Source organism: Pristiophorus japonicus, chromosome 11 (genome assembly GCF_044704955.1).
Source record: "Pristiophorus japonicus isolate sPriJap1 chromosome 11, sPriJap1.hap1, whole genome shotgun sequence".
Taxonomy (NCBI): domain Eukaryota; kingdom Metazoa; phylum Chordata; class Chondrichthyes; family Pristiophoridae; genus Pristiophorus; species Pristiophorus japonicus.
In genome coordinates, this window is record NC_091987.1 from 207438973 (window position 1) to 207465837 (window position 26865).

The window sequence follows — 26865 nt, forward strand, 5'->3', positions numbered from 1 at the left end:
GCAGTAATAAGATACAGGCAGCCACTGTGTTAAACCCTCAACTTTCACACACAAGAACTGACTCAATGCTTACATTAATCTGGGTCTTCACCATTTAAAGCAAGAACATAGCTCCTTTCACTGAAATAACCCTCTCCGCTTAAACTGCTCAGGTGGAATACTCGGAGCGTACTTATTTAGGTCAAGCAAGTTGGTACGTAATTTTTATCCTTTGAATTCTGGGTTATATGTCACTGCAGACCACAATTCTCTGCAAAGCTCTCACCAGACCTGCTCTTAAAGTAATGCAAGATAGGTCGCAGTGCGTAGATTTTACATACTGAAGAAAAGAGCACACGGTGGCATACTTCACCAGAATAAAGTTAAAAGATGTCCCAGCAATTCCAACATGAAGCACAATTATTGGGCCCAAGGAATTCACAGGGCCTATTCCCCAGTCACAGCAGAAGTCATTTATTGAAAGGAATTGTTTAGTTAACGAGGCCTATTGTTTAAGTAGAGCACTAACTCACCTCACCATTATGGAACTAGAGTGCATCAGTGTGTAGGTCCCTTACCATACTTGTCCCAACTGCAGAATCTGAATGTATTGTTCCCATCCAATCCTATCCTGTATAAGTTGTGATCCACCCAAAATCATTTTAGGCAAATTGTGTTTGGACTCGACTGGTATTATCTTTTCTCGCAGACTGTAAAAAGGAAACGGGATTGGCCTGCGACCATAATCAGGTACATAGCCTGGTTTGCACTGTAGCCAGCCACCAGCCTGTTGTCGCTGTGTTGTTGAGTTCAGTCCTGTAACATTCTCCCTCTGCCAGTCTGTAAACATCTCGAGCGGTGCTGGGGACACAGACGCGAGATTAACTCCACGCAGTGACTGCCCACTGACCTACTTAATTGCACCATCTTCAGTATTGTAACTCACACAATGTACGCTGAAGTCAACCTGCGAGATGATGAGAGCACTGGAAATTCCAAAAACATAAAAGGATAAAAAAGCTCCTTCCTGTGCAGTGTGTCAGGTCCAGGTGGCAGGGTTAACAGATTACATCAGCACATCACCACTGCAGGCAGGGTATCTATTTGCACAGCATTAATGGAGTGAACAGCCAGTGCCAATACTTGAGGATGTGCACACTTCAAAATGGAATGATGTAGCGAGATAGCGTCACTGCAGTACCATATAGAATCCTGCAATTCGCTCCGCACCATACAAGGTTGCTCAGTCCAGTTGAAAGGACAATATCCAAATCAGGATTTAAATGGAGAATTTAACATTCAAAAAATAATAATTGTTAAGCAAGAAAGAAATTACTGGTGTGAAACATAATTTTTTTAACCCAACTTCAGCCAGAATGTGGGTTCCGTCCTGCTTTGACAAGATAACTTCAAGGGCAAACTAATACGGCTCGCGGGACTGGTCCAAATCCCTTTGTGAGCCACGTTGTTCAATGGTACTGAATTAGCAGCTGATGGCAAATCGGTAGCTCACAGGTCAATGAAGGTTCAGCGCAGGGAAGAGCAGTACAAGAGTGACTGCTGGTTTGGGATTTTACTCTTCAGGTGTGTGTGTGCGTGTGCGTGTAGTCCAATGTTCACTAAAGGCACGATCCAGGGAAGTAGTTTCAAACAGGAGAAAGTCAGCTGTACAGCACGATGAAGTTCTTGCGATTTTAACTCGGGTGCAGCGAGAATCCTATGCGTTGGGGGCACCAGCATGGAGAGCCTCCCCAACCAATGTGCCCTGTCATTTTGCTTGGCACTGCGTGACCCCTTTAAGAGGTGGCACGGACCATTCAGAAAAGCTGGCAAGCTGGCTGTGGGGAGGGGGGTGTACTCGAGAGCTTCCAGGGAACATCGCCAACCACGTTTACTCCATTGCCGATCTGTGCAGGGACTCATTTCTATCTCTCTCTACTCTCCCTTCCCTTCCCTTCTCTCTACTCTCCCTTCCCTTCCCTTCCCTTCTCTCTACTCTCTCTCTCTCTCTCTCTCTCTTCCCTTTCTCTTCCCTTCTGCCCCCCCCCCTCTCGCTCCGCCCCCTCCCGTCCTGCCATTCCTTGTCCTTTGCCCAATGGTCAACAGTACGGTACAGCCGGTGATCTGGGAATAGGGCGCCTCCACCCGCTTTCACAGCTCGTTCCCTGGTGGGAGCAGCAATATAGATAAATAGGGTTAATTTATTAACAGGAAAAAAACCCTTCGAGATTGGTACAGATGGGATTAGCTGCTTCTGACAAGTAAGCTAGTTCTGGAAGCAGGTTTGATATATTTATTAAACCAGACTATAATGCAAAGAACAGAATCTTCCCCTCAAATGACTCTCGAACCCCCCTCAGCGGTGAAAGTTACATCAATAATCCCATACACACTCTGGGCGGGAGTTGATTTCCAGCAGGGTGTTACATAAACAATGCCCCCCGCCCCCCCCAGCCCCCCCGCCCCTCCTCCTGACACAAGTTTCACAGCGAACCTGATCCAGAGCCAGTGAGGCCGGTCAGCCTGCAGCAGGCCTTGTTCAGCGTCAGGTACCATGGCACTCAGCCCAGGCTCAGGACATGACACAAATGTTTCCGTCCCGAGGGAACGGAAACTCCAATGGGTCAAGTCCTACCTTTCTCTGCGCTACCCAAACCTTTCTCCCGTTTAATTACAAGGGAACGTTTCTCGTTTCTTTGGCGTGGGGCGCAGTCGCTTATTTATTGAGTGGCCGTGACAACCGCTTTACTATTCTCTGAAGGGCAGGTGGGTGTTATCAGGAACCTTTGCACTGTGTGAAGCCAGGTATCTGTGATGTGGCGATTAAAAGGAAATGTCACAGGAGGGGAGTGGCAGGTTTTACGCCAGTAACGGGAGCCCCTCAACTGCGTTGCTGCACCCACAATCCTGGTTCTGTGGTCAATCACTTTGCGGAGGTTTAGCCACATCGTAAAGGCGTCAAAGACAGAGGGCGGCTCACTCACTCCAAACAGGACGAGTTCAGAGAAACAAAACACAGAAAACGGTGGGGAGAGCACAGTTAAAACAACAATTAAAACTGAATAAAGATTCCCTTTGTGTTCCATTCTCGAAGCACTTACTGTGCCAGGTTACTGACTCGTCAAAGAAAATATATCGCAAAAAACAGGATTTTGTGTTATATGGTGGTGGACAACCATGCAAACGCGTGGTTCAAATATGACAAGCTGTATTAAAAAATTTCGAATCAAAAACATAAAGCCACCCAGCGTCATATAACATTATATGATGTAGGCAACACTGTCGACCATATTCACCAGGTGAACCCAAAATGGTGAAACTACAGCACGCAGTACACTCTCACTACCACTAGAGGTCGCCACAGCTCTCTAATGCCATATTTACAAAGTACTTTTATTAACATCTAGTGGTGGGGGGCGGGGGGGAGAACTGTACATGGGTCATTTTGTGTAAGAAGAATATCTGCACCATACAACTAGCAATACGCTTAACTTCTGTGGCCGCTATGTTTAAAAGAGAGTTGGCTGTAAATAGGGATTTTATGCCCATTACTTCAAATCAGCTATAAATATCAATGGGAGCCAAGACCCATTGGCTAATTACCGCAGACACATACTACTATGCTAAATATGAATGACCTTATTATGCTCAATGACAGTAAAAGAACAGCGTATATGTTAGCCGCACTGTGTATTTCGGATGTTGCCTAACACTCGGACTGCTTGGCAATGGAACATACAGGATCCACTTCACAGGTAAACCCTGCACTTCAAATATTGAAACAAATCAAAGTGCCTTTACTCAAACTCTCCAGGCAGGGAGTGTTGCAGGATTCTATATGCAGCGCTGGTCAGATCCCAGTTTAAAGAGGTGGCGATGAGGATGTTAAGGATCTGGATTACGATCACGCCAGGGTGGCTTGCTTCTCCTCGGGTGTCTCCTCCAAGAGTTGAAGGAGCAGTTCGTAGACAGGCTTGCAGACTTTGGCGTAGCCGATTTGGGTGAGGTGCAAGTAATCGAACATGTCATGGTGGGAGATGGTGCCATCGGAATGCACAAACTCAGCATCGACGTTTAGGAACTGCATGTTGGGGAACTTCAGGAGGGACCTCTTCAAGAGTAGGTTTACCTGCGCGTTCTTCTCTCGTAAAGGATTGGGCTTCTCGCCCCGAGGCAGCAGACCCTGAGAGAGAAGCATCACCAGTAAAGCACAAGGCAGCAAACAGAAATTTCCCCCCCTCCCATTTTAAGACCAAGGCTCCCCTCCTCGATCTAAGGCGATGGGCAGAAGGTCCAAAGGCAACATGAGGGGGAACCTTTTTTTACGCAGTGAGTGGTTAGGATCTGGAATGCGCTGCCTGAAAGGACAGTAGCAGCAGATTCAATCGTGGCTTTCACAAGGGAGTTGGATAAGTAGCTGAAGGAAAACAAACAGTAGGGCTATGGGGAGAGGGCGGGGGAGTGGGACTGGCTGAAGTGCTCCTGCAGAGAGCCGGCACAGGCTCGACGGGCCGAATGGCCTCCTACTGTGCTGTAACCGTTCTATATTTTTGCAAATTTGTGTTCAAGGGTTGGGACGCTTGTGCTGAGGAATGGCCCATTGAGGTCAGAATTAGAGTAAAGCTCAGTCTATTCTACCTTAATTCTCCCCTTGGTGGCGGTGGGGTGGGAGGTGAATTCATTCTCTGCTTATGGGTTCATGCTTGCTAGGAACAGGCTGGAGACGACCCTCATTTTAGTGGCTTATTCGCATTCTTGGGTCTCGCTCTGTGCCACACATCATCTCAGTCAACAGAGCAGGCAACAAATTGCTCTCGGGCCTCAATTGACACTGCTCTGGAGCCAGCCAGGCTGGTGCTTCGCCTTCCCTGTGAGTAGGCGGCGGGCATCGCACGGCACAGCCAAGATTGCATGGATGCCTGTGGAGGCCCCATACCCTTCAGGAGGCAATACACTGGCAGTTCTACAACATGCCATCCCATGTCCCTTATTTGATTCCCTGGACACTACAAGCCATTACCAAGCAGAGTGAACCAAAGATTAAACTGCTCCCAAGTCACCGGTTCTATAACCAGCTGCCAGGAGATGTAGGACACTGGTCCAAGATGATTTGCCCACCTAGTTTCTCCAAGACAGAAGCAGTCATTTTTTGCTCAGTGCCTTCCCCAGGTGATTCCCAAATTTGCTTTATGAGGAAATACTAAAGTCGCAAACTCCAAGTCCTACCATTCTATTGGTTGGTTAACCAACAATCGTCCTGCCACCGTGTGGAACAGCCCATTAACTGACCAACCCACTGTCCCATCACCCTGTGGACCAACCCATTGATGGACCAACCCACTGTCCCATCACCCTGTGGACTAGCCCATTAATGGACCAACCCACTGTCCCATCACCCTTGGACTAACCCGTTAACGGACCAAACCACTGTCCCATCATCCTGTGGACTAACACATTGATGGACCAAACCACTGTCCCATCACCCTGTGGACCAACCCATTGACGGACCAAACCACTGTCCCATCACCCTGTGGACCAACCCATTGACGGACCAAACCACTGTCCCATCACCCTGTGGACCAACCCATTCCCCTACCACCTTATGGAGCAAGACGGTAATACAGCAAACAAATGTGTTACCATCCCACTAGGAGAGAGAGGAAACTAAAAGATAAAAGGCCAAGTTATTTACAGAAAGAAAATAAGTAATGCGCTCTTACCAGGACCACCACTTTGGCCTGAGGCTGTCGTGTGTTCACAAGCTGTACGATGGCCTCGATCCCACCAACTACTTCCTCAGCCGTGTGTTCATGATTGTTGGTCCCCACCCAGAGCACAATCACCTGGAACCAGTTTGGAATTTTACTAAACCCGCACATTTAACTTTGTTATTGTTAACATATATATTAAAATAATCTCACTAACCAAAAAGTCAAACTTAACATCCATTAATTATTTCAATCTGATAGTTTAAGCAGATGAACAGCTCAAGTAATATAATTTGTATGGATAAATACATTTCAAAGGGATCTAAATTCATAAATACAATTCCTTGGCCATGCAGATGGCTTTGAATTGGTAGGACCCATTTCTCTGTCTCTACCTTGGGTTTGATGTTTTCCAGTTCTCCATTCTCGAGCCTCCATAAGACATGTCTTGTGGTATCGCCTCCAATTCCAAAGTTAAGCGCATGCAGTGGTGAGAACAGGTCCCTCCAGAGCTAGCCAAACAAAACAAACAAGCAAGATCGCTCACGGTTACTTCGCTCGACTTTAGATCAACCTAAAGCTATGTCAGATTACACAAGACCAGTCCAGAGTGAGATTAAGCTTGACTTTGATATGGTCTTCCATGAAATGAATGGGGTCGGGTCATTAAATGGATAAAAAAATGAAAGTGTTCAAATGTTAAAATGATATCAATCATTTGGGTCTCCTTCGCTCAATGGGCAATGAGGAAAATACATTGCTCCCAATGTTTTAACTGTGATGCTACAAGTACATGGAAATTCTGGAGCTAGTTTGGGAAGGGGGTAAAATATACAAATATCCCTCTGCCAGATCATTCTTCAGTACCCATTGAGAGAAATATTTCCTCTGGCTTTAAAAATAAAGCTTAAATCTCCCCTCCCCAGGTCCCCCTCACTCAGACCGTGGTCACCGCTTTGTACCAATCTCCAGCTGTTGCCCGGTGCATGAGAGAGTGGCCCAATGGGAGAGCCGTCAGAGAAGGGTGAATGAAACACTCTTTGTTTCTACCTGGCATCAGCAACGAACAATCCTGTTCAGGCACACCACAGGCAAAGAAAGATCCATCGACACCTTCCAACAACCAAAGAACTTCTGGAAGTCTTAACCTCCAAGGTCAGAACATCACCACTTTAGTCCCCATTCCTACCATCTCGGAGTCAGTCTCTCCAATCTAGCGAACAAACTATTGGCAGCTTTGAACGGTGGTTTAGGAAATGATTGCCGAAACTCAAAGCACTTACAACTATCAAAGAAGAAAGATTTTCATCCAATTAATTGGGCTGGATTTCAGCCCAGGTCCCAGAAGTTAAAGAACAGCCTTCTAATCCTCTGAGTCATTTGGTCCCATAGGGATTTTTTCAAGAAATCTTTGGGTTCGTGTCCAGCTGTTCTGCCGGTCCAGTATATTAAGGATTAAAATTTGCTTGAATGAGCAAACCTCTCCAGTCCCCTTTGAACGAGGAGTACTCCTTTTTTGATCATGTTAAACATATGCCTCTTCTAATCTATGGTCCGTTCCAATATATAGGCCCTCCCACTTGCTTTGCTTCGACTCATCAAATTCCATAAAAGCTTTTCCAAACAATATCATTTGCTTTTAGACTCTTCTCAAGTTTCCAGCCTGAACATCTGGAATCCCTTGTCTGAATAATGACCATCTTCCCCGCCCCCACACCTGCCCCAGATATTTGGGAACTTCTCTGATAAAGTCATATTTCCAATACAAAGTTACAACATGACTGTGACACTGATGGACAGTATAACAACATGTATTTATATAGCGCCTTTAACATAATGAAACGTCCGAAGGCACTTCACAGGAGTATTATGAGATTTAAAAAATTTGACACCGAGCCACACAAGGAGAAATTAGGTAGGTGACCAAAAGCTTGGTCAAAGAGGTAGGTTTTAAGGAGCGTCTGTTTGGAGGAGAGAGGTAGAGGGACGGAGAGGTTTAGGCAACAAATTCAATAACTTAGGGCTTTGGCAGCTGAAGGCATGGCCACCAATGGCTGAGCGATTATAATCAGGGATGCTACAGAGATCAGAATTAGAGGAGCGCAGATATCTCGGGGGGGGGGGGGGGAATGGAGGAGGTTACAGAGATAGGGAGGGATGAGGGCCACGGAAGGATTTGAAAACAAGGATGCGAATTTTGAAATTGAGGCATTGCTTAATGTAGGTCAGCGAGCAGAGGGTGAGCAGGACTTGGTGAGAGTTAGGACACGGGCAGCCGAGTTTTGGATCACCTTTAGTTTACATAGGGTAGAATGTGGGTAGGTGAGAGAGACAGAAGTGCACAGCAACATTGGCTTTGAACGGAGGTCACGATGGTCGCTGTGCACAGAAGGACTTGCACAATGCTCAGTAATGAGCTCGATTCACATGTTGAGGACAGGCAAGTTCATCCTAGACCCCGATCATAACAGGAACAGCAGTGGTTACGTGGGTGCAGCAAGGAGTTACGTTACTAGTCTAGTAATCCAGAGGCTGGGGCTAATAGAAATTTATAGTACAGAAGGAGGCCATTCGACCCATCGTGTCCACGCCGGCTGACCAAGAGCGATCCACCTTACTCCCACCTTCCAGCTCTTGCAGCCCTGCACATTACGGCACTTCAAGTACTTTTTAAATGTGGTGAGGGTTTCTGTCTCTACCACCCTTTCAGGCAGTGAGTTCCAGACCCCCACCACCCTCTGGGTGAAAAGAATTCTCCTCAAATCTTCTACCAATTACTTTAAATCTATGTCCACTGGTTGTTGGCCCCTCTGCTAAGGGAAGCAGGTCCTTCCTATCCATTCTATCTAGGCCCCTCATAATTTTATACACCTCAATAAAGTCTCCCCTCAGCCTCCTCTGGTCCAAAGAAAACAACCCCAGCCTATCCAATCTTTCCTCATAGCTAAAATTCTCCAGTCCTGGCAACATCCTCGTAAATCTCCTCTGTACCCTCTCTAGTGCAATCACATCTTTCCTGTAATGTGGTGACCAGAACTGTACGCTGTACTCTAGCTGTGGCCTAACTCGTGTTTTATATAGTTCAAGCACAACCTCCCTGCCCTTGTCCAGCGAACTCAAGTTAAATTCCCACCGTGGCAGTTCGAGAATTTGAACTCAGTTTAAAAAAACAAACAAATCTGGAAATAAAAAATCTAGTACCAGTAAAAGTGCCCATGAAGCAGTCAGATAGTCATAAAAACCCAACTGGGCCACCAATACCCTTTAGGGAATGTCCTGCCGCCTATACAAGGTTGACTCTCAACTGCCCTCTGAAGTGGCCGAGCGAAACACTCAATTATACAACTACCTTCTCGGGAGAGCCGCGGAAAAGCAACAAATGACGGCCTTGCCACATCCCGAGAACTAAACGGAAGCAAAAAAAGGCAGCGTTGCTGCCATTTTGAGCGGTAAAGGACATTGGAGAGCTCGCTTACCTCGTACTGCTGCAGAAGCTGCACCATGGAATCCCCAACAAAAAGGACATCAGGTTCTTTGTCCTTGCAATCCAAGACAAATCGGTTGTGCTGCAAGTGTAAAAATCTCATTGAAACCTGCACTCATCCCGCTCAACACAGCATCAAGAGGACTTCAGATAAACGCGCTGGACACTGTGGGGTAGCCTGCTTTTATCTCTTCAAAAGCAATCTATCCCAGGTCAGTTTTGGGTGTTCCCATTTGTAGGGGGTGGAGGGAGGTTCTCCGGTGTGTTCAAGAGAATGACTGACTTTTGGAGAAAGGGATGGATTTGTACATCCCACACGACATCCTATAAACCTCTGTATTACGGTTGGCATGAAGGGCAATTTTATCTTACATTGGTGCCCAAAGAAAACTGAATCACGGCAAGCCACGTTCATCTCACTGTAAACCAGTGTCAACTGTGGCTCAGTGGGCAGCACCCTCGCCTCGGAGTCAGAAAGTTGTGGGTTCAAGTCCCACTCCAGAGCACTAAAAAAAAATCTAGGCTGACACTCCAGTGCAGTGCTGAGGGAGCGCTGCACTGTCGGAGGTGCCGTCTTTCGGATGAGATGTTTAACCGAGGTCCCGTCTGCTCTCTCAGGTGGATGTAAAAGATCACTATTTCAAAGAAGAGCAGGAGAGTTATCTCCGGTGTCCTGGGGCCAACATTTATCCCTCAATCAACATAACTAGATCAGATTATCTGGTCATCATCATATCGCTGTTTGTGGGAGCTTGCTGTGCGCAAATTGGCTGCCGCATTTTCCACATTACAACAGTGACTACACTCCAAACGTACTTCACTGGCTGCAAAGCACTTTGAGAAATCCGGTGGTCGTGAAAGGCGCTATATAAATGCAAGTCTCTTTCTTTCTTTCTGAACCCTCCGAGGCCAAGGGTGAAGGTATAAGTGTTGCGATTCATTGCAATTAGCTCTGCTGGCCAATGTTCCCGCCGAGCAGTCACCTGCAAGGTCCCACGTAGGATGCCCGCCGGCTTTTCCATCGCAGGCACCACGCACGTGCACAAGTTTGAATGGGCATTGGGGGAAGGCAGGCCACGCAGAAGGCAGCGCAGTTTGTGGGAGGGGGTTTGGGGATAGAGGGCGGGTTTAATCAGCAACCCTCAACGGTGTAGGTGGTGCTATAATTCCTCACTAGGTGGGGAGGTCGGAGGGTGCAGCTTCACAATCACTACTCCTGGCTGCTTACTCAATCATAGAAACTTACAGCACGGAAGGAGACCATTTCGGCTCATGGCTGACCAAGAGCTACCCAGCCTGATCCCACCTTCCAGCTCCTGTAGGTTACGGCACTTCAAGTGCGCATTCAAGTACTTTTTAAATGTGGTGAGGGTTTCTGCCTCTACCACCCTTTCAGGCAGAGAGTTCCAGACCCCCACCACCCTCTGGGTGAAGAAATTTCCCCTCATATCCTCTAAACCTCTTCCCCCCCCCCTGGTTGTTGACTCCTCTGCCAAGGCAACCAGGTCCTTCCTATCCACTCTATCTAGGCCCCTCATAATTTTATACACCTCAATAAAGGTCTTCCCTCAGCCTCCTCTGTTCCAGAGAAAACAGACCCAGCTTCTCCAATCTTTCCTCATAGCCAAAATTCTCCAGTCCAGGCAACATTCTTGTAAATCTCCTCTGTACTCTTTCTAGTGCAAGCACATCTTTCCTGTAATGTGGTGACCAGAACTGCACGCAGTACTCCAGCCGGGTGTCCCAAGAACAACACGCTCAGTCATCACCCAACTGAGGAGCTTCACTTGATAGAACATGAAAATGGTGAAGAATTACTCTCGGAGATCAGGTATATGGCTGCACTTCTGAGTAGCCCCTACATGGAGATCTGATCCCAGTCACAAATACTATATAGAGGCACTGGAGAGGGTGCAGAGAAGATTTACAAGGATGATACCAGAAATGCGAGAGTATATATATATATATATATCAGGAAAGAATTAACAGGCTGGGTCTCTTTTCTCTTGAAAGGAGAAGGCTGTGGGGTGACCTAATAGAGTTCTTTAAAATTACATAATGTTTTGATAGTGGATACAGAGAGAGTGTTTCCACTTGTGGGGAAGAGCATAACTAGAGGCCATCAATATAAGACAGTCAACAAGAAATCCAATGGGGAATTCAGAAGAAATATCTTTACCCAAGGAGTGGTGAGAATTTGGAACCTGCTACCACGGGGAGTGGTTAAAGCGATAGTATTGATGCATTTAAGGGACAGCTAGACAAACATATGAGGGAGAAGGGAATAGAGGGTTACGCTGATAGATTTAGATGAGGAAAGAGGGGAGCATAAACGTCGGCATGGACTGGTTGGGCCGAATGGCCTGTTTCTGTGCCGTATATCCTGGGTAATCCTTTATGGAATTTACTTATTAGACGGGCACCAAAAATTGCATTCTACCATGGGGAATGATGTTACATCAGAAAGAATGAACTCGGATTTATATAGCGCCTTTCACAACCAATCAAGCTTTAACTGCTGCTCTTTGGTTTTTCAAAAAAAATAAACAAATTACTTTATTTTAAAACATCTACAACTCTGAAGTGTGGTATTGTGCTGCATGTTGATACTTGGGAGAGATTGATGGGGCTCAAAGTTCAAACTACCAATGTCTCACTTCCTGACTCCCCAAAGCCTTTCTACCATCTACAAGGCACAAGTCAGGAGTGTGATGGAATACTCTCCACTTGCCTGGATGAGTGTAGCTCCAACAATACTCGAGGAGCTCGACATCAACCACGACAAAGCAGCCCGCTTGATCTGCACCCCATCCATCACCTTCAACACTCACTCCCTCCACCACCGGCGCCCCCTGGCTGCAGTGTGCACCATCGACAAGATGCACTGCAGCAACTCGCCAAGGCTTCTTCGACAGCACCTCCCAAACCAGCGACCCCTACCGCCTAGAAGGACATGGGCAGCAGACGCATGGGAACACCGCCACCTCCAAGTCTCACATCACTCTGACTTGGAAATATATCGGCCGTTCCTTCATCGTCGCTGGGTCACAATCCTGGAACTCCCTCCCTAACAGCACTGTGGGAGCACCTTCACCACACGGACTGCAGCGGCTCAAGAAGGCAGCTCACCACCACCTTCTCGAGGGGCAATTAGGGATGGACAATAAATACCAGCCTTGCCAGCGATGCCCACATCCCGTGAATGAATTTTTTAAAAAGTTGCTTAGTTTGCAGGTCTCAGCTGTGCAAAGGCACTGAGCAAAGACTCAGCATCGTTGCATAGGGAGGGGCGGGAATGGAAGAGTCAAACGAGGCTACTTTGACTCACCTCCGAATGGACAGATGCCTGGAGACAGATCAGTTGCAAGAGCTGCTTTTAAATTAGTCACTGTTGCTGTTTTGGAAGTTGGGGTGGGGGATGAATTTAATACTGCCAGGAATCCAGCGGTCGAAAGCATGTGAAAGTCTTGTAACTGCTAATGTGTGGCGGACAGACCTGGCGGTGTGCAGGGACCAGCTATCCCGACAGCCTGCTGTGGCCATCCTTACCTGCGCCTTCCAGCGATTGTCTCCCTGGACGTCCTCTGCGCAGAGTGGGACCGCGGCGGAGTTAAAACCCTCTTGGCTCATCGTCGCCCCAGAGCTGGTTTCCAAAGGTGAACGCCGGGAATGAAGTAGGGAAGAGAGGCTCGGATGTGGAACCAGCACTCAAAGCCGGTGTGGTTCGCGCTCCTCGGGTGAAAACGGGTCTTGAAAAGGAGACAAGAAATAAAATGACAAAAAGCAGCTTTCCCTCTTCAACAATCGAGTTCAACAGCTTCAGATCATAAACATTGCCCCCATTCTCTCGGACAACAACTGCTGGCAATGATTCGGCTGATTCCATTTACACCTCCGCTGGACCCATCTTTCATTTCTTTATTGTCCTATTACCAACCCCCTTGCATCATCATCCCTTTTGTCATTTAATCACTCCTGGGTCATTTAAAGTGGTGAGAGACAAATTCTTGAACGATAAGGGAGTCAAGGGTTATGGGGAGCGGGCGGGGAAGTGGAGTTGAGGCCAGGATCAGATCAGATATGACCTTATTGAATGGCGGAGCAGGCTCAAGGAGCCAGATGGCCTACTCCTGCTCCTATTAAGTTCTGCCCTCCACCCTATCACAGACCTTCCCCATTTGTTCTCTCCTTCCCCTCCCCACTCCTCTTTTTCCTGCCGCTGCACTTGCTTATAAACTGTTAGATCTCGAACTTCTTCCAGTTCTGACGAAGGGTCATCGACCGGGAACGTTAACTCTCTCTCACTCTCCACAGATGCTGCCCGACCCGCTGAGTAACTCCAGCATTTTCTGCTTTCATTTGAGAGTTTCAGCGTCCGCAGTATTTTGCTTTTGTGTGTACGTCATCCCGTCAAACCTCCTGCTCTCGGATCATCAGAAAATTCCAAAATTGTGCTTCACCGAAGTGCAGATCATTTATACACACGCACCATCATCATCATAGGCAGTCCCTCGAAACGGGGATGACTTGCTTCCACGCCAAAAAAGGATGAGTTCAAAGGTGTTTCAATGAAGGACCCAATATTCCAGGTCCTGAACTACATCCTGAAGGGTGGAAGATGCCTGTGAGCACACCAGCCACCACACGGGCTTGACAGAGCTTGGCCTTTATCCAGTGGCAAGGATTACCCAAGACGACTAGAGACCAGCTTTGCTGCACGGACCGAGTGCGCGCACACATATTGCAGTGTGGGCTGGGCCCGTGCTGCACCTGGGCCCCTGGCCCCGAACTTACGCCTCTCCTGGGCCCCGATCACTTCCCTCCAGAGTCTCTCGCCGATACGTACACACCGAGAACAGAATCACGGACTCTGCCACCAGTCGGAGCAGCGCCCCCATGCCCCAACTCTTGGGTCAACCACCTTTCCCCATCCGCCCTGCTACACTCCCTCTGACACCACATTCCAGAAATGTTCCAACAAGCATTTGGTGAAAGACATCACCAATCGCAGATGTGAAAAACATTTTTTTTTTTTTTTAAAAACCCCTGCAGAATTTCAAAAAGGCCATCGTTGGAAAAGTCCAACTTAGCAGGGAGATCCTCTCTAGGTGCCCTGCAGTTGACACCTTCAACAAGGCTACCAATTATCCCGCCTCCTTGCACTTTTATTGAACAGCACCGGACACTAGGACCCCGGGGACGCTCCAGCAGATTTACCGCCATTGGGCGTCGGCCTCCGTCAAAGTCTTAGATTTTCCTGGCGGAAGAGGCAAGGTCTGCAATAAACTCCGGCCAGAAAAACGTCAAGGTGCAGCAAAGAGGAAAAATGAAAACGAGGGCTAGAGGGAGGTGGGGCAGAGAGAGGGGAAATTACAAAGAATAATTGAAGAGAAAATATTGGGGGCAGAGGAAAGAGAAAAAAACCCAAAAATGCTGAAACCAGTCAAGAAAAAAGAAAGTCACGTTCAGTCCCTCCGCCTCACCTCCACCATGAGGCACGTTATTTGGGCGCACTGGGTTATGACAGGTTAGTCAAACTCAGGTACTCACTGCCCCTCAAATGCACTCCAGCACGGAGGAATGGCAGAGACCATAAATCAGCAAGGGGGTCATCAGCATCATAGGCAGCCCCTCGGAGTCGAGGAAGACTTGCTTCCGCTCTTAAAGTGAGTCCTTAGGTGGCTAAACAGTCCAATACGGGAACCACAGTCCCTGTCACAGGTGGGACAGACAGTCGTTGAGGGAAGGGGTGGGTGGGGAGTCTGGTTTGCCGCACGCACTTTCCGCTGCCTGCGCTTGATTTCTGCATGCTCTCGACGATGAGACTCGAGGAGCTCAGCGCCCTCCCGGATGCACTTCCTCCACTTAGGGTGGTCTTTGGCCGGGGACTCCCAGGTGTCTGTGGTGATGTCGCACTTTATAAGGGAGGCTTTAAGGGTGTCCCTGCAGCGTTTCCTCTGCCCACCCTTGGCTTGTTTGCCGTGTAGGAGTACCAAAGAGAGCGCTTGCTTTGGGATCTCGTGTATGGCATGCAGACAATGTGGCCTGCCCAGCGGAGTTGATCAAGTGTGGTCAGTGCTTCAATGATGGGGATGTTGGCCTGGTCGAGGACGCTAACGTTGGTGCGTCTGTCCTTCCAGAGGGTGGTGGGGGTCTGGAACTCACTGCCTGAAAGGGTGGTAGAGGCAGAAACCCTCATCGCATTTAAAAAGTACTTGGATGTGCCCCTCAAGTGCTGTAACCTACAGGGCTACGGACCAAGAGCTGGAAAGTGGGATTAAGCTGGATAGCTCTTTGTCGGCCGGCGATGGGCCACATGGCCTCCTTCTGTGCCATAAACATCTATGATTCAATGTCTGCCTCCGTTACAGACGATACCGTCTATCGTGGCGATTGTGATAAGCTGCCACAAAGTTGTGTGTGGACCAGCTGACTATTCGCACTTACGTCAATACACTTTAACGATGAATATGTTGGTGCGAATGTTGTTGCTGGGAAATGAAACACTCCCATTTTAGGTACGTGGGTGTGGTCAGCGTCATAGACTCCCAGGTCAGCTACGTGAGTGAACATGGAGTAAAATTCTACACTGCCCCAACAATGCACGACTCAGAGCAGAGTCCATTACTGCACCCGGGTGATGTTTCCCATTTGTGGCGTCTGCAGCGAGAACCTCAAATTCGGGACCGCTAGAACTGGGCGCCTAAAAAAAAAGACTTGCATTTATATAGCGCTTTTCATGCCCACCGGACGTCTGAAAGCACTGTACAGCCAATGAAGTACTTTGAGTATAGTCGCTGTTGTAATGTAGGAAACATGGCAGCCAATTTGCGCACAGCAAGCTCCCACAAACAGCAATGTGATAATGACCAGATAATCTGTTTTTTGTGTTATGTTGATGGAGGGGATAAATATTGGCCATGACACCGGGGATAACTCACCCGCGAGAGCAGACGGGACCTCGGTTTAACGTCTCATCCCAAAGACGGCACCTCCGACAGTGCAGCGCTCCCTCAGCACTGACTCAGAGGCGAGAGTGCTACCCACTGAGCCACGCATTGCAGCCCGAGAGTGTCGAAACTCACTTTACACAGGGCCCTCACAGCCAACAAGCAAAGTGGCCTTCCATCCCATCAACCCGGGCCAGATTTCAACCCAAGTCCCAGTCCCATTGAGGCATCCAGCCCAGTCTGGTTCTTGTGCACCACACGCAATTCGTCGCCTGAAATTGCTCTTCCCACCACAAGGGAGTGCTGCAACCTCCAGTCACCACCCACAGACACAGCCCAAATTTAGAAAGGCAAATTCTATACTGTTGTGCTTATCACAAGTTCCAGTGGCCAATTTCAGACAACCAATGTGGTTTTAGCAAAGTCCCAGTGCCAACTATGCACTTAAACAAACATCCCATGAGCTTTGGTCTCCGTATTTAAGGAAGGGTATACTCGCATTGGAAGCAGTTCAAAGAAGGTTCACTAGGTTGATTCCGGAGATGAGGGGGTTGACTTATGAAGGTAGGTTGGGCCTATACACATTGGAGTTCAGAAGAATGAGGGGTAATCTTATTGAAACGTATGAGATAATGAGGGGGCTCGACAAGGTGGATGCAGAGAGAATATTTCAACTCATAGGGGAAACTAAAACTAGGGGACATAGCCTCAGAATAAGGGGCCGCCCATTTAAAACTGAGATATTTCTCCTCTCTGAGGGTTGTAAATCTATGGAATTCTCTGCCCCAGAGAGCTGTGGAGGCTGGGCCATTGAATATATTTAAGGCGAAGATAGACAAATTTTTGAGCGACATGGGAATAAAGGGTTACGGGGAGCGGGCAGGGAAGTGGAGCTGAGTCCATGATCGGATCAGCCATGATCGTACTGGCCTACACCTGCTTCTATTTTGTATGTTCTTATGAGGAGGGTTGTTTATGGCTTAATGATATTCTGCATTGAATTTAAAGCTTTCCTAACAAAATGTTTCAGTTTATACAAATATCAGCAAGATGCTCGGTCTTGTATCCGCCTCTTGCTTTGGTCTGACAATTGACTTATTGTTGAAACAATGCACTCATTCTTGGGCTATTTAACCCGCAGGAATCACTGAAACTTTACACGGGCGAATTGCATTAGTTCTGCAGCAGAGAGATAGGATGAAGGACACAAGCAACTCTCCCACAGTGAGCTTACACTGTGACGAAGCTACCTGGAGGCGTCACCTCCTACAAATAGAGGAGAAAGTGGAAGAAAAATAAAACATGGAACAGGCATGGCTCTCAGACACCTCCTTGTGGGCAGTTCGAGCGCTGCATGCGCCTCCTATAAGAACATAAGAAATAGGAGCAGGAGTAGGCCATACTGCCCCTCGAGCCTGCTCCGCCATTTAATACGATTATGGCTGATCTGATCATGGACTCAGGTCCACTTCCCTTTCCGCTCCCCATAACCCCTTATTCCCTTATCAGTTAAGAAACTGTCTATCTGTGTCTTAAATTTATTCAATGTCCCGGCTTCCACAGATCTCTGAGGCAGCGAATTCCACAGATTTACAACCCTCAGAGAGAAGAAATTTCTCCTCATCTCGGTTTTAAATGTGCGGCCCCTTATTCTAAGATCGTGCCCTCTAGTTCTAGTCTCCCCCATCAGTGGAAACATCCTCTCTGCATCCACCTTGTCAAGCCCCCTCATAATCTTATACATTTTGATAAGATCACCTCTCATTCTTCTGAATTCCAATGAGTAGAGGCCCAACCTCCTCAACCTTTCCTCATAAGTCAAGTCCCTCATCTCCTCTCACCACCCACCCCACCCCCTGAATTTGCCCCACACCAACAAGGACACACATTAAAAATTGGGAACTTGATGATAGCGGGTGACGGAGTGTACTACTGCCCGCGAGAAAATGGGGGAAATAATTACCTTAAAAAAGACCTAGATTAGGGGGCCATGATCGAGCTGCTCGAAGGCGCTATGAGGGGTGACTCCATACAATATTTTAAGTGGCACACACAGCGCACGCACCTGCACACCCGGGCACACCCACACCACTCAGCACCTCCCTCCTGGTGGCATCGCCACAGCTTTCAATCAATTACGGAGGAGATCAGGAGCTTGAATCAGCATCCTCTCTCAGCCCAAGACTTTATCGCACGCTGATTTCATACCTTTTAAATTGCATAATCATTGGAAAATTCATCGCATCCCCATCAAATGTTTCACTCAATATACACGCACATTTAAAATCAGGCAATGCTAATAACAACAGGTTTTGGTTGGTGCTTTTTACAGAGTGTGGATTCTCAATTTTCAAGAGCTACAAGACATTGAGAGAGGCAGTTTATTGCTAGGGGGTTAGAATACAAGAGTAAGGAAGTATATAAAAGAATATTACAATTGTACAAGGCCACGCCTGCAGTACTGTGTATAGTTTTGGTCTCTGTACCCAAGGACACACTTGCCTTCGAGGCGGTGCAACAAAGGTTCAGTGGATTGATTCCTGGGACAAGAGGGTTGTCCTATGAGGAGAGACTGAGTACTCGGGCCTATGTTCTCTGGGGTTTAGATGAATGAGAGGTGATCTCACTGAAATATACAAGTTTCTGAGGGGGATTGACAGGGTAGATGCTGAGAAGTCGTTTCCCCCCGGGCTGGGGAGCCTAGAACTAGGGGGCACAGTCGCAGGATAAGGGGTCGGCCATTTAAGACTGAGATGAGGAGGAATTTCTTCACTCAAAGGGTTGTGAATCTTTGGAATTCTCTGCCCCAGAGGGCTGTGGATGCTGAGTTGTTGGGTATATTCAAGGCTGAGATAGATAGATAGATTTTTGGACTGTAGGGAAAATCAAGGGATATGGAGATCGGGCAGGAAAGTGGAGTTGAGGTCAAAGTTCGGCTATGATCTTATTGAATGGCGGAGCAGGCTCGAGGGACCGAATGGCCGACTCCTGCTCCTATTTCTTATGTTCACTTCAATGAGCTGTACTGTGCAGTGGCCTACAACCCTGAACACCATCCAAGCACGCTGGATTCATCCATCTCGCAACCCCTCCCTTGCTGCAGCATCTGCACTGATGCACAAATCGCTGCTGCAGCCAAGGATTTAAAATTAAAATGCTAAACTGGAAAAGCTACCATCTGTTCACCTGCACTAACAAATTCATGCACTCTTATTTTTGCACCTTCAGTCTTGAACAATGAGTGGGATGTGTGCTAATGTGATTCTTTCAGGAAAAGTGTTAATACACTGGGCATACCAACATCACACTTGGAGTACTGTGCACAGTCCTGGTCTCCAAAAAAAGATATAGAGCTGGACTTTCCATTAGTTTCGCCTCGCTACCGCCCATTTAACCATTGAGATGAAGCACAACGCCCATTTATCACCCATTTTCCCCAAAAATGGAAAATAACGTCCATTTATCACTCATTTTCCCCAAAAATGGAAAATAACGCCCATTTATCACTCATTTTCCCCAAAAATGGAAAATAACGTCCATTTATCACTCATTTTCCCCAAAAATGGAAAATAACGTCCATTTATCACTCATTTTCCCCAAAAATGGAAAATAACGCCCATTTATCACTCATTTTCCCCAAAAATGGAAAATAACGTCCATTTATCACTCATTTTCCCCAAAAATGGAAAATAACGCCCATTTATCACTCATTTTCCCCAAAAATGGAAAATAACGTCCATTTATCACTCATTTTCCCCAAAAATGGAAAATAACGCCCATTTATCACTCATTTTCCCCAAAAATGGAAAATAACGCCCATTTATCACTAGCGTTAGTTTCGGCATCAAGTTAGCGCCGAGATTTAGTTAAACCGCCCACACATATATAGGATGATACCAGAACTGAGAGCTTACAACGATCAGGAAAAACTGAACTGGCTCCCCTAGATATATATATATAAAAAAAAAAGAGAAGGCTCAGGGGTGACCTGATAGAGGTCTCTAAAATGATGGAGTTTGACAGGGTAAACATAGAAACATAGAAAATAGGTGCAGGAGTAGGTGCCCTTCGAGCCTGCACCACCATTCAATATGATCATGGCTGATCATGCAACCTCAGTACTCCATTCCTGCTTTCTCTCCATACCCCTTGATCCCTTTAGCCATAAGGGCCACATCCAACTCCCTTTTGAATACATCTAACGAACTGGCCTCAACAACTTTCTGTGGTAGAGAATTCCACAGGTTCACAATTCTCGGAGTGAAGAACTTTCTCCTCATCTCGGTCCTAAATGGCTTACCCCTTATCCGTAGACTGTGACCCCTGGTTCTGGGCTTCCCCAACATCGGGAACATTCTTCCTGCATCTAACCTGTCTGAACCCCGTCAGAATTTTATATGTTTCTATGAGATTCCCTCTCATTCTCTTAAATACCAGTGAATATAAGCCTAGTCGATGCCGTCTTTCGTCATATCTCAGTCCTGCCACCCCGGGAATCAGTCTGGTGAACCTTCGCTGAACTCCCTCAAATCGCAAGAATGTCCTTCCTCAGATTAGGAGACCAGAACTGTACACAATATTCACGGGAAGACATAGAGAAGATGTTTCCACTTGTGTGCGAGTCCAGAGTTCGGGGTCATTAATACAAGATAATCACAAATAAATCCAAGTGGGAATTCAGGAGAAACTCCGTTACCCAGAGAGTGGGGAGAATGTGGCACTCGCTGCCACAGGGAGTGGTTGAGGCGAATAGCACAGATGCATTCAAGGGGAAGCCAGATAAACACATGAGGAAGAAAGGAATAGAAGGATATAAAAGGGGTCAGAGGGTCTAGTAAGGAAGAGGAACTGAGGGAAATCTTTATTAGTCGGGAAATTGTGTTGGGGAAATTGATGGGATTGAAGGCCGATAAATCCCCAGGGCCTGATGGACTGCATCCTAGAGTACTTAAGGAGGTGGCCTTGGAAATAGCGGATGCATTGACAGTCATTTTCCAACATTCCATTGACTCTGGATCAGTTCCTATGGAGTGGAGGGTAGCCAATGTAACCCCACTTTTTAAAAAAGGAGGGAGAGAGAAAACAGGGAATTATAGACCGGTCAGCCTGACCTCAGTAGTGGGTAAAATGATGGAATCAATTATTAAGGATGTCATAGCAGTGTATCTGGAAAATGGTGACATGATAGGTCCAAGTCAGCATGGATTTGTGAAAGGGAAATCATGCTTGACAAATCTTCTGGAATTTTTTGAGGATGTTTCCAGTAAAGTGGACAAAGGAGAACCAGTTGATGTGGTATATTTGGACTTTCAGAAGGCTTTCGACAAGGTCCCACACAAGAGATTAATGTGCAAAGTTAAAGCACATGGGATTGGGGGTAGTGTGCTGACGTGGATTGAGAACTGGTTGTCAGACAGGAAGCAAAGAGTAGGAGTAAACGGGTACTTTTCAGAATGGCAGGCAGTGACTAGTGGAGTGCCGCAAGGTTCTGTGCTGGGGCCCCAGCTGTTTACATTGTACATTAATGATTTAGACGAGGGGATTAAATGCAGTATCTCCAAATTTGCGGATGATACTAAGTTGGGTGGCAGTGTGAGCTGCGAGGAGGATGCTATTAGGCTGCAGAGTGACTTGGATAGGTTAGGTGAGTGGGCAAATGCATGGCAGATGAAGTATAATGTGGATAAATGTGAGGTTATCCACTTTGGTGGTAAAAACAGAGAGACAGACTATTATCTGAATGGTGACAGATTAGGAAAAGGGAAGGTGCAACGAGACCTGGGTGTCATGGTACATCAGTCATTGAAGGTTGGCATGCAGGTACAGCAGGCGGTTAAGAAAGCAAATGGCATGTTGGCCTTCATAGCGAGGGGATTTGAATACAGGGGCAGGGAGGTGTTGCTACAGTTGTACAGGGCCTTGGTGAGGCCACACCTGGAGTATTGTGTACAGTTTTGGTCTCCTAACTTGAGGAAGGACATTCTTGCTATTGAGGGAGTGCAGCGAAGGTTCACCAGACTGATTCCCGGGATGGCGGGACTGACCTATCAAGAAAGATTGGATCAATTGGGATTGTATTCACTGGAGTTCAGAAGAATGAGAGGGGACCTCATAGAAACGTTTAAAATTCTGACGGGTTTAGACAGGTTAGATGCAGAAAGAATGTTCCCAATGTTGGGGAAGTCCAGAACCAGGGGTCACAGTCTGAGGATAAGGGGTAAGCCATTTAGGACCGAGATGAGGAGAAACTTCTTCACCCAGAGAGTGGTGAACCTGTGGAATTCTCTACCACAGAAAGTAGTTGAGGCCAATTCACTAAATATATTCAAAAGGGAGTTAGATGAAGTCCTTACTACTCGGGGGATCAAGGGTTATGGCGAAAAAGCAGGAAGGGGGTACTGAAGTTTCATGTTCAGCCATGAACTCATTGAATGGCGGTGCAGGCTAGAAGGGCTGAATGGCCTGCTCCTGCACCTATTTTCTATGTTTCTATGTTTCTATAAGCTGATAGGATGAGATGGGGTAAGGTGGGGGGAGGCTCGCGTGGAGCATGAACCAGTTGAGCTGAATGGCCTGTTTCTGTGCTGTACATTCTATTAAACGCCTGATTTTTGCCAAATTCAGTCACTCTCACACCTAAGAATAGAAATTATGAAGAGGAGATATAGGGGGTCATATTCAGCACCATAGTTTAGGTGGTCGACTGGCAGAGATGATTGCTTTCAAGTATACAACAAACCAATTCTCAGTTCTATTTAAAATCATTAAAAGTGAAAATTGGGCAGGTTCTAAAAAGGACGAGCGACCCACACCATGCTTTAGTGTCCAGAGAGTGAAGTTGGAAATTAGCCCCACGATCGCCATCCTCACTGCATTGAAATGAAAACTCCTCAGATGGTCTCTTCCTCTAACGGGATCTCTCGGGACCTCAAACCCGTGGACTACCGTGCCTCCTCTCAGTCCTTCCACATAGTCTTCAGGGCTTCTCAAAACCATGCTCGGCTTGGATTGACTCGGGTTTTCTCGCTGACTCTCTTCGACCTGAGAGCTGCCCTGCACCGCGGGTCTTGGGCCTTCCCCAAGGGCTCTCAATTAAAGACTAAAGCAGATGACGAGAGTTGTCAGCATACCCGCACAAGCGTGACAGACCTGAATCTCCGAGTCCTCGAGCGGGACATTCGATTTATTCTAATGGTCCATAGAATTAAACCAGGACCTTTACAAAAAAATGTATTTCATTTATCTTTACCCCATACCCCGTCTTTCGGATGAGATGTTAAACCGAGGTCATTAAAGCAGAAAATGCTGGAAATCTCAGCGGGTCAGGCAGCATGTGTGGAGAGAGAAACAGAGTTAACGTTTCAGGTCGATGTCCCTTCGTCAGAACTCACGAAAGGTCATGGACCTGAAACGTTAACTCTGTTTCTCTCCACAGATTTCCTGCATTTTCTGTTTTTATTTCAGATTCCAGCATCCGCAGTATATTGCTTTTGTATTAGTTGTTAAACCGAGGCCCCGTCTGCTCTCTCAGGGGCATGTAAAAGATCCCATGGTACCATTTCGAAGAAGAGCAGGGGAATTATCCCTGGTGTCCTGGGCCAATATTTATCCCTCAATCAACATAACAAAAAAAAAAAAGAGATTATCTGATCATTATCACATTGCTGTTTGTGGGAGCTTGCTTGTGTAAACTGGCTACCGCGTTTCCCACATTACAACAGCGACTACACTCCAAAAATTATTTATTTGGCTGTAAAGCGCTTTGAGATGTCCGGTAGTTGTGAAAGGTGCTTTATAAATTCAAAGTCTTTCTTTTTTTTATTTTATGAAAATTTTAGACGCTTAATGTTTCTGATCTCACGGGACCTGCCTGAGGGAAGGTACACTGCCTGCCAATGCATAGAAGCCGAGTAGAGTTGAAATGACACAGATTGTTGAATTACCCCAGGGTTAATGATGATCTGTGTTGATGTTAATCCAGCTCCGTCACCCTGATCAGGCTCACCAGCCCCCTCCTGATGATCCCACTGTTTAAACAAAGTACAGAAAGAGAAAAAAAATAGTCACTATTAAAAGTTTCATATTTAATTGGAGTCTTAATCATAGAAATTTACAGCACGGAAGGCGGCTATTTCGGCCCATCGTGTCCGTGCCGCCCGACAAGAGCTACCCAGCCTAATCGCACTTTCCAGCTCTTGGTCCGTAGCTCTGTAGGTTACGGCACTTCAAGTGCACATCCAAGCACTTTTTAAATGTGGTGAGGGTTTCTGCCTCTACCACCCTTTCAGGCAGTGAGTTCCAGACCCCCAACACCCTCTGGGTGAATTTTTATCCCCCTCAAATCCCCTCTAAACCTCCGACCAATTACTTTAAATCTATGCCCCCTGGTTGTTGACCCCTCTGCTAAGGGGAATAGGTCCTTCCTATCCACTCTATCTAGGCCCCTCATAATGTTATACACTTCAATAAGGTCTCCCCTCAGCCTCCTCTGTTCCAAAGAGGATGAAACAAATGGAGAGACAAATTTCAAGAGCACTCATCCACATTAACAGTACCAGTGAGCACACGATCCAATCTTACATTAGATTCCATCAGACCTTGAAACAGGTAGCATAAATATAATTTATTCCCAAACAAAAGCAATAATACAGAAATTAAAACATACACCATTTTGAACTTTCACCTATAAAATTAATATTTTTTATTTTAAATTCTCACCTTTGTTTACAAATTCTTTCATGGTCTCGCCCCTATCTGTAATCTCCTCCAGCCCCACAACCCCAAGATATCTGTGCTCCTCTAATTCTGCCCTCTTGAGCATCCCCAATGATAATCGCTCAATCATCGGTGGCCGTGCCTTCCATTGCTTAGGCCCCAAGCTCTGGAACTCCCTCCTGAAATATTTATCCCTCAATCATAACAAAATTACAGATTATCTGGTCATTATCACATTGCTATTTGTGGGAGCTTGCTGTGCGCAAGTTGGCTGCCGCATTTCTACATTACAACAGTGACTACACTCCGAAAGTACTTCAATGGCTGTAAAGTGCTTTGAGACGTCCAGTGGTCCTGAAAGGCTTTTGGTCATCTGCCCTAATATCTCCTTATGCAGCTCAGTGTTAAATATTGTTTTACAACACTGCTGCAAAAAGTCTTGGGAAATTTAACTACGTTAAAAAGGCATTATATAAATACAAGTTGGCCTCATGAACATAAAGAATGTCATTGCTGGGGGAATGAATACTTCCCCACTGTAACCAGTTAGAATCGCTATCAAGCACACTCAGATCAGGTGCGGCACAGATGCAAAGTTCCCCGCACTCTGGCCCAACAATATGCCCAAGACCCAGCCTCAGTGCTGCTCCAGTGTGACGTTTTCCAATGCTCCACACCTACCATGCTGTGGTCACACTTGGGCAAGACAGATTATTTCCCAAAATACACACACACACACAGTTCCAGCAATCATCATTTCAGAATTTAGAACAAAAACGAAGGCTTCCTCACCAAAGAAAACAATAAGAGACACAAAATGTGTAATTTCGGTGGCTGCTCCTTTGCTAACTGTACCTGCAGACATGCATTCTTTGCATCCAGCATCAGTTTTTATTTCTGAAATGGGTTTGCTCACAAGCCAGCCACAGTCTGCACCAGAGGCAGGGATGCTGATGAGGAAATGTCGACAGGTTTTTTTTTTGGGGGGGGGGAAAGAGGAGAGACTGAGAAACAGGGGAGAGGTGGGAACCCTTACAATGCCACAAAAATTGGAATGTGCATCCTGTATTTACAGGCCATTGGCAGCAGGTATTTGCCAGAATTGCAAAGACATATTTGGGAAAGGGTGTGAGAAAGCCCTGCAAGAATCAGAGATGCATGGATAGGTACCTGCACTGGGCCAGTTGCAAAGGCTGGTCCCCCTCTGTGTCCACTCCAAGCTCCTATTTTCCTGGGGCTTTTCCTGCTCTTGCAACAAATGTATCCAATCTCCCTTTGCAACTCCAGCATTCCACCAACTTCCGCCTGCCCCTGTCAATCAGCCAGCAGAAGTCCCGCCCCCTCCACCCTCTCCCTATTGGCTGCAGGCGGGGGCCCCCACTCCTCCGCCAGTCAGCTCACCGGTTGCTTTGCATCCGACTTCCGGGTTGGTCCAGGCCGGCTGTCAATCACAGCAGGACCTGTCAATGTCAGCGACTGAACACTTGTGCCTTGTTTCAGGAAAGCGGAAAGCAAAAGGGTTTATCTGCAACCGACTGTTACTGTGTCCAGCTGTGATTATGTATCCTGCGAATTGGAAATTTTGTGAAGTTATATGTAAATAAGAGCTTATTTTGTAGAAAGTTTCCCCCCCCCCCCATTTTTGCTCAGTGGCATTGCCCAGGATCTCTGCGCATGCCTTGTGTCCAGCGCCCTCTGGCGGTGGTCCCGTGCACTGCGTCCATTCCTCAGTGACTGGGGATTGGCTGGTGATTGGAGAGGGGCAAGGAGCCAAAGTAGCTGGTTGCAACCAGAGCCTTTAAAATTCTCAGTCATTTTTATTTTTAAAAAAAATGCATTTTAAAAATAAAATACAGATTTGCCTGCTAAAGCAGAGGTTTAAAAACTGTGAATGTCGCTAGAACGTCAGCCAGTGGCTCAGTGGCCTTTGAGTCAGAAGGTTGTGAGAACAATAATCTAGTGTAGTGCTGAGGGAGTGCCGCACTGTCGGAGGTGCCGTCTTTCGGATGAGATGTTAAACCGAGGCCCC

The 26865-nt window shown here is 46.9% G+C and overlaps 1 protein-coding gene across 2 annotated transcripts; it reads right to left on the reverse strand.

The window, feature by feature from the left end:
- Positions 1-2426: 2426 nt before the first annotated feature.
- Positions 2427-26141, reverse strand: pafah1b2 (platelet-activating factor acetylhydrolase 1b, catalytic subunit 2). 2 transcript variants are annotated; one of them, XM_070893134.1, is made up of 7 exons: positions 26007-26141; positions 24065-24148; positions 12721-12920; positions 9164-9253; positions 6083-6199; positions 5700-5822; positions 2427-4162 (listed from the first exon to the last, which is right to left on the reverse strand). In XM_070893134.1, the coding sequence occupies exons 3-7, from the start codon at positions 12799-12801 to the stop codon at positions 3884-3886; spliced, it is 690 nt and encodes a 229-aa protein (XP_070749235.1). In that variant the 5' UTR covers positions 12802-12920; positions 24065-24148; positions 26007-26141; the 3' UTR covers positions 2427-3883. The 2 variants fall into 2 exon arrangements, with proteins under 2 accessions (XP_070749235.1, XP_070749236.1); XM_070893135.1 differs by lacking the exon at positions 26007-26141 and adding an exon at positions 25629-25947.
- Positions 26142-26865: the final 724 nt, after the last annotated feature.